The sequence below is a fragment of the Palaemon carinicauda genome, chromosome 31 (assembly GCF_036898095.1).
Source record: "Palaemon carinicauda isolate YSFRI2023 chromosome 31, ASM3689809v2, whole genome shotgun sequence".
Classification (NCBI taxonomy): Eukaryota; Metazoa; Arthropoda; class Malacostraca; order Decapoda; family Palaemonidae; genus Palaemon; species Palaemon carinicauda.
In genome coordinates, this window is record NC_090755.1 from 15348603 (window position 1) to 15368228 (window position 19626).

Here is a 19626-nt window from a genome sequence, read left to right on the forward strand (position 1 = left end):
TCTGAAGTACCCTGTTGACAATCTTGAACGGCGGGAATGCATACAGGTCGAGATGGAACCAATCCAGCAGAAAAGCATCCACGTGAACTGCTGCTGGGTCTGGAATCGGAGAACAATACAACAGGAGTCTCTAGGTTATCGAGGTAGCGAACAGATCTATGGTTGGCTGACCCCACAGGGCCCAAAGTCTGCTGCAAACATTCTTGTGAAGGGTCCACTCTGTGGGGATGACCTGACCCTTCCGGCTGAGGTGATCTGCCATGACATTCATACCGCCCTGAATGAACCTCGTTACCAGCGTGAGCTTTCGATCTTTAGACCAGATGAGGAGGTCCCTTGCGATCTAGAACAACTTCACGAAAGAGTCCCTCCCTGCTTGAAGATGTAAGCCAGGGCTGTGGTGTTGTCAGAGTCCACCTCCACCACTTTGTTAAGCTGGAGGGACTTGAAGTTTATCAAGGCCAGAAGAACCGCCAACAACTCCTTTCAATTGATGTGAAGTGTCCTTTGTTCCTGATTCCATGTTCCCGAGCATTCCTGTCCGTCCAAAGTCGCACCCCAGCCCGTGTCTGATGCGTCCGAGAGGAGAAGGCGGTCGGGTTTCTGAACAGCCAAAGATAGACTTCCTTGAGAAGAAAGCTGTTCTTACACCACGCGAGAGAAGACCTCCTCTCTTCGGAAACAGGAACTGAGACCGTCTCTAGCGTCATGTCCTTTATCCAGTGAGCAGCTAGATGATACTGAAGGGGGGGAGGTGGAGTCTCCCTAACACGATGAACAGGGCCAGCGATGAAAGTGTCCCTGTTAGACTCATCCACTACCTGACTGAGCATCGGTTCCTTCTCAGCATGCTCTGGATGCATTCTAGGGCTTGGAAGATCCTTGGGGCCGACGGAAAAGCCCGAAAAGCTCGACTCTGAAGATCCATACCCAGGGAGACAATGGTCTGGGATGGGACGAGCTGAGACTCCTCAAAATTGACCAGGAGGCCCAGTTCCTTGGTCAGATCCATAGTCCATCTGAGAATCTCCAGACAGCGACGACTTGTGGGAGCTCTTAAAAGCCAGTCGTCTGACGGAGCCGGACACAAGATCATGGTACTGCTGCACAGTCTGTGAACTGTCAACCATGGGGAAGCGAGGAAGTACAGTGACAACCCGAAGCTGTCTAGACTGTCTGGGTCGTACAGACAACTCCTTATCGGGTTGCTGAGATTGCCGCACTGCGTCACAACAAGTCACTTCTGCTGGTTGTTGAACGTCTTCCCAGTGACACACTGACTCCGTAAACAAAAAAATCCTCTAACAAGGACTAAGCTTGGACTGCATGTCTTGCAACACAGCTCAAGGTCTATGGGAGCAGGTGTGGTAACAGACGGGGTTAGCGACTGAAGTGGAACCATTACCTTCCCTGGGAGCATGTTATGCTTAAATAAAAGTCCATAGGAGGCTACGCAGCTAAAGGCTCCTCTCCAAATGACAGAGTCCTCAAGGGAATATCAGAAGGAGGGAGAAAAGCACTTTCTCATCTACAGGGACCATATCCGAGAAAAGCTAAGTTCTCTCAGTGAGGGTTTCACTGGTGCAAAAGCAGCAGACTAGAAGGCAACGTTATGAAACTGCTTGACAGTCTAGAGAGTTGGCAACAACCAAAGATGTGTGACTGAGAAGCATGCGGTAAGGTATGCAGAGCATGTTGTATGCAGAGCATGCTGTATGCAGAGCATGCTGTATGCAGAGCATGCTGTATGTAGAGTATGCTGTAAGGTAAGCAGAGCGTGTTGCATGGCGTGTAACATTTCTCAGAAATTCCATGACCAGTGCTAGAGTGAGTAATATCGCATTACCGTCCATTGAAAGTGCACGTGCCGAGGGAATTGATTAAGACTGTTTTGTTGATGAATTTGATAGCCGGCATGATAATCGTAGAATTAAGCTACACTAAATGTACTATAATCTACTTCACCTCAGGAAAGGGAAACTCGCCCTGTTGGCAACACTGCATACTTCATGCATGCTTGCATGGGGTTTAATATCAACATAATATTACCTTACATTCATAACTCATGATTCATTTGTTTAGAAGATATTTTTGCCATATTTTGCGATTTGTTAAAAATATATTGCAAGGAATACATATACTGTATATTTTTATATAAGTAATACAAATAACCTCCATTATCATAATGTTTGTGTAGGCATACATGTATATGATTACAAATGCAAGTTATGAAAGTAATGAGGTGTTATTATTGTCATTTGTTATTCCCAAGTTGAATGGGAAGAAGCTCAAGTTGAGGAAAAAATGGCAGATGCATGCGTTGAGGTGGCTGACTCATAGCATGAGGTTGCTGCCTCAAGAGTTGCACTTGCTGTAAGGATTGCGGATGCGCAGTAGCAGGTTCCTGAGGAACGAGTTAAGGTTCCTGAGGTGTGAGCTGCGAGAGTTGAGGTAGCGGCTGCGCAGAACGCAGTTCTTGTCTCACGAGTTGAGGTTCCTGAGGTGCTAGCCTAAGGAGTTGAGACTCTTGCCTTGAGGAGGGTTTAGGTCGCTGCAGCGAGTGCTGAGGTGGCTGCCTCATTGATGGAAGAGGTTGTCGTACCTCAAGAGATTGTTGCCTCGCTGGTGGAACCGCAAGCGGAAGCGGAGGAAGTAAGGCATAAGACTCCTGCTCCCATTGCTGAGGTTGCCTTAAAGAAGGTTAAGGTTGCTGCACAACGCTGGTAACTGGCAACTCAGAATGCGGTAAGGTAGCCTGAGGAACCTCAACTTCGTACGCCTGGCAGACTGGACTGCGGAGAGGCGGAGCGTTCGCAGGAGGAGGTGTAACCTTCTCAGCCTGAAACTCACGCATTAAGACCGCAAGCTGCGACTGCATGGACTGCAGCAAAGTCGTCTTGGGATCAACAGACGATAAGGTCTGTTGAGGCAAAGCCTTAATAGAAGATGAGGTCTGTTTAGGCATCGCCTTACCTCTCTTAGGAGGTGTGCAGTCACCTGATGACTGAGGAGAGTCAGAGCTAACCCAATGACTGCATCCGGGTTGTTGAACTCTAACTTCGTACGTCTGGCATAGGTCTGGACTTTACGTTTAAGAGGTCTTGAGACCTGAGACCAGCGTTTTCTCCCCGAAATTTCTTCTGCAGACGAGCAAAATAAGGGCTCAATCGTCTGCGGGTGGGAGTGACGGTCTCTGTAAGACACGCCCGCAACCACCGAGGATACTTCTGTGCGCCGATCAAGGCCTGCCGAACCCTTTTGCCCTTCGACATTGCTTCTCCCCTGGGCTTGGGAGCTTGCAAGAGGTCCCGGACTGGGAGGACGACTGGCACGCACAGAAGTACCCTCACGCACAACACTGACACACTTTGCGCTAATCACTTATCACTTTTGATTTTCTGTTTGCACTTATTTCACTGAACTCGAAACTTTAAGTGGTTTGTACCTGAAACACGCAATTCTATCCTTTCTCAAAAGTTAGTAATTGCGAAAACAGAATTACAATGTAACAGAAAAATCTAATGAAAGATAAATAATTCAGTGGCTGGAAAGAGACTAAACACTAGATCAAATAAACTACGTTTAAAATCTCTCACCTCATAAAGCTTGAGAACAAGAAAAAACTCTAGAAACGTTTACCTTCTTCCCCTAAAGAGACTAGGGAGAAGAGCAAAAACGATAACAACGTTACTCGCTTGAACGAAACGTTTATCCTCCTCTTTCTCCCCCCGTCTCTATCTCTCTCTCTCTCTCTCTCTCTCTCTTGACTTAGAACCTGAGAGAAGAGCCCAATCATATATATCGTTAAAACATATTATTGTTAAAGGAAAAAACTGAAATATTTCCCAAAATGAAAAGTTCCTTTATTAGAATTAAAACCATTAAGTTAAGAAAGAATGAACAAAACGCTAGACACGGTTACTCTTACTGCAACGTGACACCGTGAAAATTCTCTCTCTATCGTAACGATAGAGCGCAAGTTGAACGTTCTGAACGTCAACAACTGCAGAGACAAAACAAAACGTTAGTTCAACTTTGAAAACAGTACGAGACTATCAAAGAAATTCTTTCAAAAACATTAAAATAGCATAATATGTTAACAGGTAAAACCGAAATGACGGGCTCAATGTTAATTAACTTCGGTACCAAGAAAAGACCGCCTACTATTAGGAAAGGTCGAATATAAACAAATATAAAAATTAATTTTAATAAGTTTATAATAAAAGGAAGTTAATCGAAGAGGCCTATAAAAGGCGGAGAGATATAAAATAAATCTATAACTTTTGTTAAGCAAAATTAAGAAAGAGAGTCTATACTCTCTTAGACACCAACACTTCCGTCTAAGGGAAGGGTCGGCCATTTAAAGGAGAAAGAGAGTTCATACTCTCTTCGTCACCATAATTAATCAAATTAATTCCAAAAGTTAGCTAAGCTAATAATAAAACTTCCTGAATAGCGAAAGCTGAAATCTTAGAGCAATACTTCACCAAAAACCGTGAACAAGACTCCAAAATTATAAGCGTATCCATGAACGTCTTGCCGGAAGCACGACAGAGGAAAAATTGAAGTGGTGTCAACAAGAAGTACTGCAGTACCTGGCCACAGGTGGCGCTTGTGAGTACACCCCCTCTTGTATAGCGATCGCTGGCGTATCCCTTCCGTAGAATTCTGTCGGGCAACAGAGTTGACAGCTACATGATTATCGGGTAAGTTTAATATTGAAAAATTAGTACAAAAATAGATTCTAAAGGAATGTACATAAGCAAAGTTTCAAGAACTTCAAAATTAAGGGATTCAGATAGGCTTATTACTCTCATACTTAGTAATATATATTACATGCAACACTTTTCAATAACAAGCAATTTATTAATTTCAGATTGACAATGACGGCTGGCTTTATTCAGGAGATATTGGAAGCTTTGATGAAGATGGTTTCCTTCATATAACAGGGCGTATCAAAGAACTTATCATCACTGCTGGTGGTGAAAATATCCCACCAACAATCATTGAGGATCACATTAAAAGAGAAGTACCATTCCTCAGTGCAGCTATGCTAATTGGTGATAAACGAAAGTAAGTTAAATTCTAGCAAGTGGTGGTAGTTTTCAGAACAGTGCTTGCAGATTTTGCCTTTAAATCAGGTTTGTTTTTATTACAGGTATCTTATAAAGCATATGTCACTAGTATGATGTATAAGGTAGACGTTTATCACAGTGACCTACTAAAAGTTAGATAAAAACACAGAATATATTATCAATCATCATCCAGTAGCACTGAAACATAATGTCAATGTAGTACTATGTTATAAAACTTCAAATTTATGCAAACCCTGGCGTTTTGTGTATTCCATATATAGAAGAAAAACAGACTGACCTAGCCATTCAAAAGGATTTATTATTTTCCAGGTACCTTTCTATTTTGCTCACCTTAAAGGCTGAGGTGAATTTAGATACTGGTGAACCTCTGCAAGAATTAACAGAGACTTGTCAATCAATGTTAAGGGAAATAGGATCAGATGCCAAGACAGTACCCGAGGCCTTGGCAGAAATCAAAGATGATCCCAAAGGACCACTTTCTTCAGCAATACAACAGGGCATTGATAGGTAAATTGCCAAAGAGTACTGAAATGTTATGCAAGAAAATTTTAATGATAGTTAAGAGTCAATACTGAATGCTGCTCACGCTCAACTGATTATGAGTATTGCACAGGCCCAAAATGACTCTTTGTTGTATGGTATGCACTGATGGAAAGGGCTTTTACATAACAAGGAAAATGTGAAAACCATTAAGAAATTATTAGTTATAAAAAATTTGTTTTACTCAATAATAAGTTTACAAGAATAATTTATGGTAATCATTTCATACCGATACAACTTTGAACCTAAAAAATTAAAATCTATATTCAGTTACATAATTTATACAGTAAAGCTTAAATGAGCTGGATAAATTTATTCTATATAATATATATGCTCACAGGTCAAATTACACCTTTCAATTTGAAATACAATAAGATATAGTTACTATATATTCTAAAGATTTTAGACATAAATTATAAGGACAGGGTCTATGCATTCATAACTATATAGAAAGTGATAGTTAAGCTTTTTTTTTATTTCAGTTAAAGTTAAGTCAACTCATTAGTGTCAGGTTACACTTGCCATGCCATAGTTATGAAAGATAACTAATAACAAGAATGTAGCCAAAAACCTCAAAAATTTTGTGGAACTACGCTATCTCAAATATAACTAAGCATATAAGGTTAATTTGCCTAGTTTTGTCCTCACGTGCTGATATTTTTCCAGGTACAACAAGGACCATGCAATATCAAATGCTCAGAAAGTGCAGCGATGGACAGTTTTACCAACAGATTTTTCCCAGTTTAATGGAGAACTCAACAATACTCTTAAATTAGTCAGAAATCATGTTTTAGAGAAATATAAGAATGTTATTGATGCCATGTATGACACAACTGATTCAATAAAAGCCAATCTTTAACAATGTATCTGTGGAGTGTGAATAGTGCTAAAATTGCACACCAACTATATACATTAAATAAACATATATTTGTAGTACATTACATATCTCGAAGGCAATTCCATTTTCTGCAAACATAGCCAACTATATCTAAATGCCTTCAAGATACATTATTATTGACTAATGCTTATTCAGAATTCTTTAAATCTTTCAAGAACATTCATTATCAGGACTATCAATATGAATGACACAAGGAAAAATGACACTGGCTTTGCAGATCATATTTATATACTTTCCTTGTTACCTCCATCTTAAATCACCATGCATTAAGGTTTAAAGGGTGCTCATGAATGGCAGAAGCAAAGTACAGTGACATTGCCCTATCAAGCATGGCAATGCCCTAGAGACTGACCATATTTTATATGATCAGCACCCAAGTCCCCTTCTCCATCCAAGCTAGGACCAAGGAGGGCCATACAATATCTGCTGATGATTCAGCAGATAAACCTATAGGCTCCGCCAAATCCCCCATCCTTAGCTCACATTGATGGTGAGATTGCAGCAACCAAAGGAACTAACAAGTTTGAGCGGGACTCAAACCCCAGTCTGGCAATTACCAAGCCAGGATGCTACCTCCAGGCCACCAAAACCCATATTTGTAGTGTTATGTCATTATCATTCTTCTTGTGAGCACCATGTATATATGTATGTATGTATGTATGTATGTATGCATGTATGTATATACAGTGTATGAATGTATAACGGATTTTGAGCAAAGCGAAAAATCTATTTTTGGGTGAGATAGCCATGTCGTCCTGATGGAAGGTTCCTTTAGGTAGCTTTCTAAGGCATATTTGCTACAGTGATACTCCCAGAGAATTAACCGAAGGTTTCCAGAATTCTAACTCCTGGCGTGATTTACCCATAATGTAATTTCAAGGATATCGCATAAAATCAGGGGATGTATTTTTAGATATGACGCATAGCAATCTTCACCCCAAATAGATTTAACTCTTTCAGGGGGAAGAGTGGCGAAAGAAAGGGGGCCGTTATCTAGGTACCCGGTGGGCCTCCTATCCACACTACTACCGGCCGCCATTACTTTCTTGTATTTAAGCAGGAATAGCCGCATATAGAGTAGTTTTGGGTGGGGTCATTTTAAGAACGAAGGGTGGGTCCATCAGGACGATATAGCTATCTCACCCAAAAATAGATTTTTCGCTTAGCTCAAAATCCATTTTTTGGACTCGGCCATGTCGTCCTGATGGAAGCTTACCAGAGAATTAACTTGAAAGTACTATATCTGTGGATTTGTGTAAGAGCCTTTCCTTTCAATGGGTTCCTTATCTGGTCTGATAGACCTGTATATGACATTACCGTTATCTGTCATATCCACTAAGCTTGGAACTGGCTTAGGGCTTCCTGTCCCCTGCAGGTTAAGTGTCGGCTTCGACTACAAGGATTCAAAGTTTGTATATCCGTAAGAACAAAAGGGAAACTTTCTAGAGGTTACCTTTTCATGCTTTGGACATCTGTACTGATTCAAGTTTCTATTTATAGGAATAGAATAAAACTCTCGGTTGCTTTATGTTTACCTTATAAAATCCCCCCATTTTTCATTCCCATTAAATATTATTTTCTGGGCTCCGACCCGTGCAGCCCAGTGAAATGCTCCTTTAACATCACTTCTAAGGTAAAAACTGCTATGAATTTACCAGAGAAAAATTTGTATAGGAATGCTAGGTTGAACCCAGCTCGCTCACCTTAATAAGGTGTCGGTATAATACTGGGGCGCTGAATAAATCATAACCAGAGGCCTCGCACCATTTAGATATCTCCTGTCAATATCCCCGAACAGCGAGGTGCCATTCAACATCCTACTACTACTAGCAATCCCACGCCAGTGACGTCACTCCTTTTTCATAGCACCACTATTTAATCCTTATTTTGCCTTAGTGTGTGAATTTCGCTGGTTTTTTCTGGATTTACCTCAAGATGTCGGACTCCAATGTCACTCCATCTAAGTTAAGTACCAGATCTATGAGTTTTGAGATTTTGGAGGGGGCCTTGCCCTTTTTTGCTTATATTATAAGTTTCATTTTTCATGACCCCGCGTGGGTCTTTCATGGCGCTTGGCTCCCTCCTATCTCTCTCTCTCGTTTCGTTCTTAACGCTTTTCAATGAGTCCTCCATACTGATTGTTTCTCGTTATGAACTTTATTGGTATCCGCGGTTCACACACCGTATTAAATTTTTATATTGATGTCCTGTTATTACGATAACATTTATTACATATACGTGTGCGTATTATCGGTAGGTTGGCATGCCCGGTCGCCTTCGGGCGTTTCTATTCCACTAATACTATTACTTGGATTATTTACGTTCGCACGCCACAGACTTGCTTATCATTTTAACGTCATTCGTTTTCTTGCATTAGCTCGAGGGTCTTTCATGAGTCAGGTATTAGTTTTTCATTTTGTTAGCACTTCACTGACTCTGTGTTATGTTGGTAACCCTGCCGCAGCGCTGTCAGGCTTGGGTTTTCTCCTGTCTCATGTTCGCTCCCTCGTTTGTTTTACGATTGATGTATAGTTATTTTATTATTATTATCATCCAGCATGCCTTCCTATCTTATTTTACCATGTGTTATGTTTTTTATAGTGTTATTAGTCTTTCCGCGTGATCATATCAATCGTGGGTCTGGCAGGTTGGTATACCTGCTATCGCCCCACTCCTCGCCTCCCTCCCGCCCGATACCCCACCCCAGTGTTACCTTCCTCTCTCTCTACCGATCGAGGCAGATTCAATTTATTGTGTTATGTTCCCCTCCCGGGGGCATTCGCTTTCTTTGCACGGGCGGTTCCCGTTGATCTGTGAGGCTTGCTATCATTATACATTAACGTACATTACTTACTCTTTTGTACTACTCTACCCGGTCGTAGTCGTTTTCTTTCCGTCGCTCGTTTCGCCAACGATCGGCGGGAAGTTTTCTGCTCGGTCCGTGGTACCTTGTCATGTTATATTAATTATTAAGTTTTGTACGTGCTACTCCCTCTCGGTCCCGCACTTCACGGACCCATTAAAGATCCCTTCCCCCTCTATAGTGTCCCGCACCTCACGGACTTCATATAGAGATATATATATATATATAAAGACTTTCATTACGGGATCCCCGGAAGTAGCTTTTATACATTACCATCTGGTCGAGTTGTTTAGTTGAGCCTCCGGAGCAACGTTACTCATTATTACTTGGATTAACTTTATATATTAGTCACATATACATATTATACATACGATCCTAGTTCTCGACCTTCCCTTCCCTCTTTTGATATGATCACGGTTACGGTCTGACTTAATTTTAATTCTCTTTAAAATCAAAATAGATCTGTTATTTTGATATTGATATTTAAGCACTCCGGACCCCCCGGGGTCCTAAATTTGCTTACATTCAATATACATAAGGGCTATATAACAAAAAAAAAAAAAAAAAAAAAAAAAAAAAAAAAAAAAAAAAATATCATGATATTTACATATATATACGTAGATATTTAAGCTCCGGGCCCCTAATTTGCTTTCCTTTAAGATACTCATGTATCTTTTGTCTTACAGACTGTACATATATAAAAAATTTTTATCATGATATTGATATATAAATCTTCTATCATGATACTGATATCATTTAAGCACCCGGGGCCCCCGAGCCCCTATTTGCTTTCCTTCATGATTCCTAATGTATATATATAAAACATTTTTATCATGATATTGATATATAAATCTTTTATCATGATATTGATATCATTTAAGCACCCGGGGCCCCCGAGCCCCTATTTTCTTTCATTCAGGACTCCTGATGTATATATATAAAACATTTTTATCATGGTATTGCTATAATTTAAGCATCCGGGGCTTCCTATTTGCTTTCATTCAGGATTCCTGATGAATATATATAAAACATTTTTATCATGATATTGATATACTGTATATACATATATATATTTTAAGCACCGGGGCCTCCAGGCCCCTAATTTGCTTTCCTTTGAGATACTCATGTATCTTTTATTTTACAAACTGTACGCTGTGCAATGAGGGCATGTGCCGCTGTCATCTATCAACCCTGCGGCCATGACGTGTGTCGTTCACACGCCCACTGTTCTGTCCGAGTGGATGACTTAGCTGTTTGGCATCCAGACAATTGTGTAGTCTGCTACACAATGACCTCCACTCTAACATCTAACTCGGTGAGTGCATTTTCATTGATACAGACTTGTAGGGAGTTACGATTAATTTTAAAGATTATTAATTTTAAGGCCAATAGTCCTCTGGACTTCCCGCATGCCTTTCACTTTGTGTCTACGAAGTCCTTGGACTTCTTCACTTTTCTCTGGCACAAATATCCCTCGCTAATAGTCTGTTCTCTTTCAGTGCTCCCAACTTGAAAAAGATACAGCTCAGGCTACCCTCAAGATCTGGATTGACGGGTTCGCCCGCAACGTGAAGGCCAAACAGCCTTATATCCTCTCTGAGGAATGGTATTCCCGTCTCTACCCCCATACTAAAACAGACAGTGCAAACTCGCAATGTGTTCGCTTCCTCAAGGATTCTGAATGCCCTAACTTTATGGGCTTCATGAAGTTCGCAGCCCAACGGGGTGCAAACATCGATCCTTTGAATACTATTTTCCTGGAATCTGACAAAAGGGAATCTACTCTCCGTCAATATGACTCAGCTGTCAAGAAATTAGCTAAGTTCTTGAAAGATTCCCAAGTTGAGAAAATGACGATGAACCTAACTGTGACATTCTTCAGAACTCTCTTCGAATCTGGCCTGGCAGCCAGTACCATTACTACAATCAAGTCAGCCTTCAAAAAGATCTTCCATATTGGTTTTGACATTGATCTAACGGATTCATATTTCTCATCCATTCCGAGAGCTTGTGCCAGACTAAAACCTTCAACTCGCCCTAGCGCAGTTTCCTGGTTTTTGAACGATGTTCTTAAGCTAGCCTCTGACACCCCAAATGAATCCTGTAACTATATGGTATTATTAAGAAAGTCACTTTTTCCTTTGAGCCTCGCCTCGGGCTCCAGAATCTCAGAATTGTCAGCCTTATCTAGAGACCCTGGTCATATAGAGTTTCTCTCTTCGGGTGAGGTTCTTATCTCTCCTATCAAAGTTTTCCTGGCTAAAAATGAAGACCCCCAAAACAGGTGGTCTCCCTGGAAGGTTGTTCCACTTCATCGGGATCCATCACTGTGTCCAGTTACCACCCTGAAATCCTACTTAGGTAGAACTTCCACTACAACCACAGGGCCCTTATTTATTAGAGAACACGGAGGAACTATTACCCTTAAGGGAATCAGACAACAAATTCTTTATTTTATTGAACAAGCTAATCCTGCATCATTCCCACATGTCCATGATATTAGAGCTGTGGCTACCTCAATTAATTTTTTCCACCATATGAAATTTGATGAGCTCTCAAAATATACGGGTTGGAAGTCCCCTAAAGTTTTCAAGCGCCACTACCTAAAACCTTTAGAAGCTCTTAGATTTGCCACAGTAGCTGCAGGGAATATAGTTCCTCCTGAAGGTACTGAGTCCTAATCACAATGTCTTGCTCTGTCCTCTTTCCCTCCTGCCTGGCTTACCTGTTGTTCCTACCTGTTTTGTTACTATACACCCTTATGGTGCATTATTGTATTATTCAATTGTTCAATTTCACGAATTGTTTTGATTTCTCTTGTTCTTGAATCCCCGAGCTGATTTTATTTTGCATTTTTTATTACCAAGCTGGATTCCCACTATTCATATCTGTTGAATTTTACCTACGGGTTTCATTATTGATTGTTTACCATGTCTATTTATCACTGTCATATACATGTTGATCTAATTTTACGGGTTTCCACATCCCTCTTTTTTTATATTAAACTCATCAGCTCTGTTATTTTTGTGTTATTCCCTCTTCAGGTAGTTAGCCATATTGGGTCCCCATTCTCTGGTACGATTTCACTGGGCGGCACGGGTCGGAGCCCAGAAAAGGGATTTTGACGAAGGAAAAATCTATTTCTGGGCGAGAGACCCGTGCCGCCCAGTGAACCCACCCGTCCCTCCCTGATTGGGCCCCAATCTGGGGTGCCATGGGGAGTGACATCACTGGCGTGGGATTGCTAGTAGTAGTAGGATGTTGAACGGCACCTCGCTGTTCAGGGATATTGACAGGAGATATCTAAATGGTGCGAGGCCTCTGGTTGTGATTTATTCAGCGCCCCAGTATTATACCGACACCTTATTAAGGTGAGCGAGCTGGGTTCAACCTAGCATTCCTATACAAATTTTTCTCTGGTAAATTCATAGCAGTTTTTACCTTAGAAATGATGTTAAAGGAGCATTTCACTGGGCGGCACGGGTCTCTCGCCCAGAAATAGATTTTTCCTTCGTCAAAATCCCTTTATCATACATTCCATTGTATCTTCCAATATGATATTTTCATTATAAAATAAATTTTTGAACATACTTACCAGGTGGATATATATATAGCTAACGTCTCTGACGTATGGCAGAAAATTCAAAACTCGCGGGCAATCATAGATTGGGAAGCTAGGTGTACTACTAACGCCACCACTCGCCAGGATACTGGAACCATTCCACAAGTCCTCAGGTCTTCTCTGCCCATAGGTCTCTAGAGGAGCGGAAGGGAGGGAAGTTAATTATATATATCCACCGGGTAAGTATGTTCAAAAATTTATTTTATAATGAAAATATCATTTTTAAACACTAGACTTAGCCGGTGGATATATATATAGCTGATTGACACCCTTGGTGGAGGGTAAGAGACCAGCAGTAAACAACATAGGAATATAACAAGAGTTTTGATTAAAACAAACTTAAGGGTTCATACCTGATAAGGAAGCTGACTTTTATGATTCTCTGCCTCATTAGTCCGCTATCCTTATGAAGCCCAGCGATCCACTCACGGGGCTGAAAGACCTCTAGGAGCTGTCATATCTGGAGTGAACACCCCTATGACAGGACCTCAACCAATACCCTTGATCTGGGCGCTCTCAAGAAACAAGTTTGACCACCCGCTAAAATCAAAAGATTGCTGAAGACTGTCCCAGTCTCCACATACAACCAAAAAGACAATAGTTTCAAGAGAAGAAAAAAGCTATTAGGATTAGGGGAATGTAGTGGTAGAACCTTCACCCACTACTGCACTCGCTGCTACGAATGGTCCCAAAGTGTAGCAGTCCTCGTAAAGAGTCTGGACATTCTTTAAATAATGTGAAGCGAACACAGATTTACTCCTCCAAAAGGTTGCGTCCATAATGCTTCGTAGGGATCGATTTTGCTTGAAAGCCACTGAAGTTGCCACAGCTCTGACTTCATGTGTTCTTACTTTCAGCAATCTAAGGTCAGCCTCACCGCAGTGAGCGCGAGCCTCTCTAATCAAGAACCATACAAAATACGATAAGGCGTTCTTTGACATCGGTAAGGAGGGCTTCTTGACCGAACACCATAAGGCTTCAGACTCGCCTCGTGAATTCTTGGTTCTGTCTAGGTAAAATTTAAGAGCTCTCACAGGGCACAGGACCTTCTCTATCTCGTCACCAACCACATCTGACAGGTCGGGAATCACAAAAGATTTCCGCCATGGATGGGAAGGACGCTCATTCTTAGCCAAGAAACCAAGTTGCAATGAGCACACTGCCTTTCCAGTACAGAAGCCGACGTTCTTACTGAAGGCATGAACCTCACTAACTCTCTTCGCAGTCTCTAGACTCACTAGAAAAAGTGCCTTTAAGGTGAGATCTTTAAAAGACGCTAAGTGTAAAGGTTCAAATTTCTCAGACATAAGAAATTTCAGGACAACATCCAGATTCCAAACTGGTGTCACTATCCGATGCTCCTTGGAAGTCTTGAAGGACTTGAGAAGGTCTTTATTGTCCGAGAGGTCTAGGTTCCTGTGCCTGAAAACCGCAGCCAACATGCTCCAGTAACCTTTAATGGTAGAGGAGGAAAAGTTACGTTCACTCCTAAGGTGTAGCAGGAAGTCAGCTATTTGGGCTATAGAGGTATCGGACGAGGAAATTGAGGTGGCTTTGCACCAATCTCGAAACACCTCCCATTTGGACTGGTAGATCCTGATGGTAGAGGATCTCCTTGCTCCGGCAATCGCTCTAGCTGCCTCCTTCGAAAAGCCTCGAGCTCTCGAGTGTCTCTCGATAGTCTGAAGGCAGTTAGACGAAGAGCATGGAGGTTTTGATGGAACCTTTTCATGTGCGGTTGCTGGAGCAGATCTAACCTCATTGGCAGGCTTCTTGGTATGTCCACATCCATTGATGTACCTCGGTGAACCATTCTCTTGATGGCCAGAGGGGAGCAACCAATGTCAACTTGGTCCCTTCGTGAGAGGCAAACTTTTGTATCTTTGTAAAGGATTTTGAAGGTGGGGAACGCATAGACTTCCAGGTGAGACCAGTCTAGCAAGAACGTGTCGATGTGGACCGCCTCTAGATCTGGAACTGGAGAGCAGTATGTTGGAAGCCTCTTCATTCTCGAGGTTGCGAATAGGTCTATGGACGGACGTCCTCATATCCGCCATAGTTTCTCGCAAACCTCCTGATGCAGAGTCCATTCTGTGGGAATGACTTGGCCTCTTCTGCTGAGGCAGTCTGCCATCACGTTCCTTTCTCCCTGTATGAACCTTGTTAGTAAGGTGATGTTTCTCTCCTTCGTCCAAACCAGAAGCTCCCTTGCAGTGAAGTAAAGGGACTGCAAGTGGGTCCTGCCTTTCTTGGAGATGTAGGCTAATGCTGTGGTGTTGTCTGCATTTACTTGCACTACCTTGTTTTGGATTAGTCTTTCGAAACTTTGAAGGGCCAAAAGAACTGCCAGAAGCTCCTTCTGGTTGATGTGAAGACTCTCCTGGTCTTTGGTCATACGCCCGAGAATTCTAGTTTGCCTAGTGTTGCTCCCCACCTCGAGTCCAAGGCGTCTGAGCACAACACATGGTCTGGGTTCTTGTCTGCTAGAGAGAGGCCCTCCTGAAGTCTGAGATTGTCGTCCCATCATTTCAAGCAACTCTTGACCGTCTCTGCAAGCGGAATGGTCACTGCTTCTAAGCCCTTCTCCTTGTCCCAATGCTGGTTGAGGTGAAACTGGAGAGGGCGAAGATCGAGTCTCCCTAGGGAAACAAACTGCTCCAGTGACGAGAGTGTTCCCAGCAGACTTATCCACTTCCTTACAGAACAAATGCTCTTCCTTCGGTAAAGACAAATCTTTATGAGAGCTTGTTCTAGTCTTGTGGGCGATGGAAAAGCCCGAAAAACTAGACTCCGTATCTCCATCCCCAAATAGAGAATTGTTTGAGATGGGGTCAGTTGAGACTTCTCCTCGTTGACTAGGAGACCCAACTCCTTCGTTAGGGCCAAAGTCAATCTGAGATCCTTCAGACAGCGATCGAAGGACGACGCCCCGAGTAACCAGTCGTCTAGGTATAGGGAGGCTCTGATACCTGCCGAATGCAGGAAGCTCGACACGTTCCACATGAGTTTCGTAAACACAAGAAGGGCAGTGCTGAGACCGAAGCCCAGAGCTCGAAATTGGAAGACTTTCTTCCCGTATACAAACCTTAGATAGTGTTGGAAGGTCGGATGAATCGGGATATGGAAGTATGCGTCTTGGAGGTCTAGAGAGACCATCCAGTCGCCTTCCCTTACTGCTGCTAGCACAGACTTGGAAGTCTCCATTGTGAACTTCGATTTCGGAATGAACGCGTTGAGCGCTCTCACATCCAGCACTGGTCTCCAACCCCCTGAGTTCTTTGGAACTAGGAAGAGGCGGTTATAAAAGCCTGGAGACTGGTGGTTTAGCACCTTCTCCACAGCCCCCTTTTTTAACAAAAGGGACACCTGTAGGCGCAAAGCTTGTCTTCTTGCGTCCTCCCGGTATCTGGGAGAGATATCTATCGGCTCTTGGACTAGAGGGGGTTTTATTACAAAGGGTATTTTATACCCCTCCTTCAACAAGAGGACGGACCACTGATCTGCTCCTCTTCTCTCCCAAGCCTGCCAGAAGTTCTTCAATCTGGCCCCTACTGCTGTCTGAAGTTGAGGGCAGTCAGACTCTGCAACGACCTGATCTAGCTCCCCTCCTTCTACCTCATTCTTCCATCAGAGCGAGAGTTGCCTCTGTTGGAGGCTCTACCACGAAAGGGAGGAATGAACCGAGATGCAGGGGTGTCCACCTTCAGTCTGCTGCCTGAAAACGACGAAGGCAGCACCTTGCGAGCCGTTTTAGATACCAGGTCATGGGTGTCCTTCAAGGCTAGCGATGAAGCTATTTCCCTTACAAGCTCTTGGGGAAAAAGCGAGCGAGAAAGCGGTGCAAACAGAAGCTCCGACTTCTGGCAAGGAGTAACTCCCGTAGCCAGGAAGGAGCAAAACGTCTCTCTCTTCTTAAGGACACCCACCGTAAAAAGAGCAGTAAACTCATTAGATCCATCCCTTACGGCTTTGTCCATGCAGGACATAATCTGAACCACAGACACTTACTTACTCAAGGCTCCCAATGCCCAGTCTAGAAAGTTGAACACTTCAAAGGCACAGAAGACGCCCTTGAGCAGATGGTCGAGTTCCGAAGTGGTCCATAAAATCTTCGCGCGTCTCATGGCCAGACGACGAGGAGAGTCTACCAGGCTTGAGAAGTCCCCCTGGGCAGAGGCAGGTACTCCCAAGCTGAGAACTTCTCCGGTCTCTAACCAGACGCTCGAACGAGAAGCAAGCTTAGGTGGGGGGAAGGCAAAGGCTGACTTGCCAAGACTCCTTTTGGACTGCAACCAGTCCCAGCAAACGCAAAGCTCTCTTAGACGGCTGAGAGATCACCAATTTAGTTAACAGGGGAGCTTGTGTAGACATCCCCAAGGTGAACTCTGGAGGAGGAAAGCGTGGTGCAACAGGCACAAAATGTGAAGGAAAAACTTCCTTAAAAACAGTCATAATCTTTTTAAAATCTAAAGATTGTTGCGAGGATCTAGGTTCCTCTTCCTCTGACAAGGTATCCAAAGGTACAGCTGTGGAAAGGGGATCATCCACTTCCTCCTCAGAAAAAACTTCATCCGGAAGTTCGACGTGCTTGCGAGGTGGAGAATCAACAAAGTGTCGGGAACTGTGTGGAACAGCTTGACAGCCTGCATCAGCCTGTCGATGGGTAACAGGAAGAGAAGGAAGATCGACGTCACGTCGGGGCTGCATCGACTGACGTTCAACATCACGTCGAACCTGACGCTCGGCGTCACGTTTGGCAGCATGCTGAATACTGGGGGTCATGTCAGCGTGACGTGAAACTTCACGCTTGGAAGCATGGTGAGGAGGGACACGCTTATTAGAACCGTGACGCTCCCCAAGCAAGGGTTCCTGTCGTTCATGGGCTGGACGGTAAGACTGCATGAATGAGGCAAGTCTCATCTGCATGTCCTGCAGCATGCTAAAATTAGGGTCAGTCACAAGTGTGTCAGAGCGTGACTTCGGTAATGTCCGTTCCGCAACGTCATTAATGACAACGGGAGCAAAAGTACTCACGTCACGTCTGGAACGTCCAGACGAAACCACAGAAACGTGACCCTGCAAAGGGGTCTCCGGAGCAACCATACCAGACGTTTTAAGGGGACGTTTGGCAGGTGTACCTTCCTCCGATGAAGGCAGACGTTCTGGACTGCTACAAAGACTGCAGCCAGGACGTTGACTTTGATCTGAAGGGATCAATTTCCTTTTGAGAGGTCTGGAATCCTGACGCCAGTATTTTCTACTGACGTTAACGTCATCAGAGGATGAGGAGAACTTAGCCTCACCTCTCCCATTATATTATTATTATTATTATTACTATCCAAGCTACAACCCTAGTTGGAAAAGCAAGATGCTATAAGCCCAGGGGCTCCAACAGGGAAAAATAGCCCAGTGAGGAAAGGAAATAAGGAAATAAATAAATGAAGAGAACAAATTAACAATAAATCATTCTAAAAACAGTAACAACGTCAAAACAGACATGCCATATATAAACTATTAACAGCATCAAAAACAAATACTGTATGTCATAAATAAACTATAAAAAGACTCATGTCCGCCTGGTCAACAAAAAAGCATTTGCTCCAACTTTGAACTTTTGAAGTTCTACTGATTCAACCACCCGATTAGGAAGATCATTCCACAACTTGGTAACAGCTGGAATAAAACTTCTAGAGTACTGCGTAGTATTGAGTCTCGTGATGGAGAAGGCCTGGCTATTAGAATTAACTGCCTGCCTAGTATTACGAACAGGATAGAATTGTCCAGGGAGATCTGAATGTAAAGGATGGTCAGAGTTATGAAAAATCTTATGCAACATGCATAATGAACTAATTGAACGACGGTGCCAGAGATTAATATCTAGATCAGGAATAAGAAATTTAATAGACCGTAAGTTTCTGTCCAAAAAATTAAGATGAGAATCAGCAGCTGAAGACCAAACAGGAGAACAATACTCAAAACAAGGTAGAATGAAAGAATTAAGACACTTCTTCAGAATAGATTGATCACCGAAAATCTTGAAAGACTTTCTCAATAAGCCTATTTTTTGTGCAATTGAAGAAGACACAGACCTTATATGTTTCTCAAAAGTAAATTTACTGTCGAGAATCACACCTAAAATTTTGAAAGAGTCATACATATTTAAAGAAACATTATCAATACTGAGATCCGGATGTTGAGGAGCCACCGTCCTTGACCTACTTACAATCATACTTTGAGTTTTGTTAGGATTCAACTTCATACCCCATAATTTGCAACATGCACTAATTCTAGCTAAATCTCTATTAAGGGATTCACCAACCCTAGATCTACATTCAGGGGATGGAATTGATGCAAAGAGAGTAGCATCATCTGCATATGCAACAAGCTTGTTTTCTAGGCCAAACCACATGTCATGTGTATATAGTATGAAAAGTAATGGGCCAAGAACACTACCCTGTGGAACACCGGATATCACATTCCTATAATCACTATGGTGCCCATCAACAACAACTCTTTGAGATCTATTACTTAAAAAATCAATAATAATGCTAAGAAACAACCCACCCACTCCCAACTGTTTCAGTTTGAAAACAAGGGACTCATGATT

The 19626-nt window shown here is 42.7% G+C and overlaps 1 protein-coding gene across 8 annotated transcripts in view; it reads left to right on the plus strand.

The window, feature by feature from the left end:
- LOC137624320 (long-chain-fatty-acid--CoA ligase ACSBG2-like) overlaps positions 1-6502 on the plus strand; it is a 196536-nt gene extending 190034 nt beyond the window's left edge. For all 8 annotated transcript variants that reach the window (XM_068354989.1, XM_068354988.1, XM_068354987.1 and 5 more), the window contains exons 12-14: positions 4877-5073; positions 5406-5603; positions 6303-6502. In XM_068354989.1, the coding sequence (XP_068211090.1) occupies positions 4877-5073; positions 5406-5603; positions 6303-6495 (588 nt within the window). In that variant the 3' untranslated portion in view covers positions 6496-6502. The remainder of the gene's footprint in view (positions 1-4876; positions 5074-5405; positions 5604-6302) is intronic.
- Positions 6503-19626: the final 13124 nt, after the last annotated feature.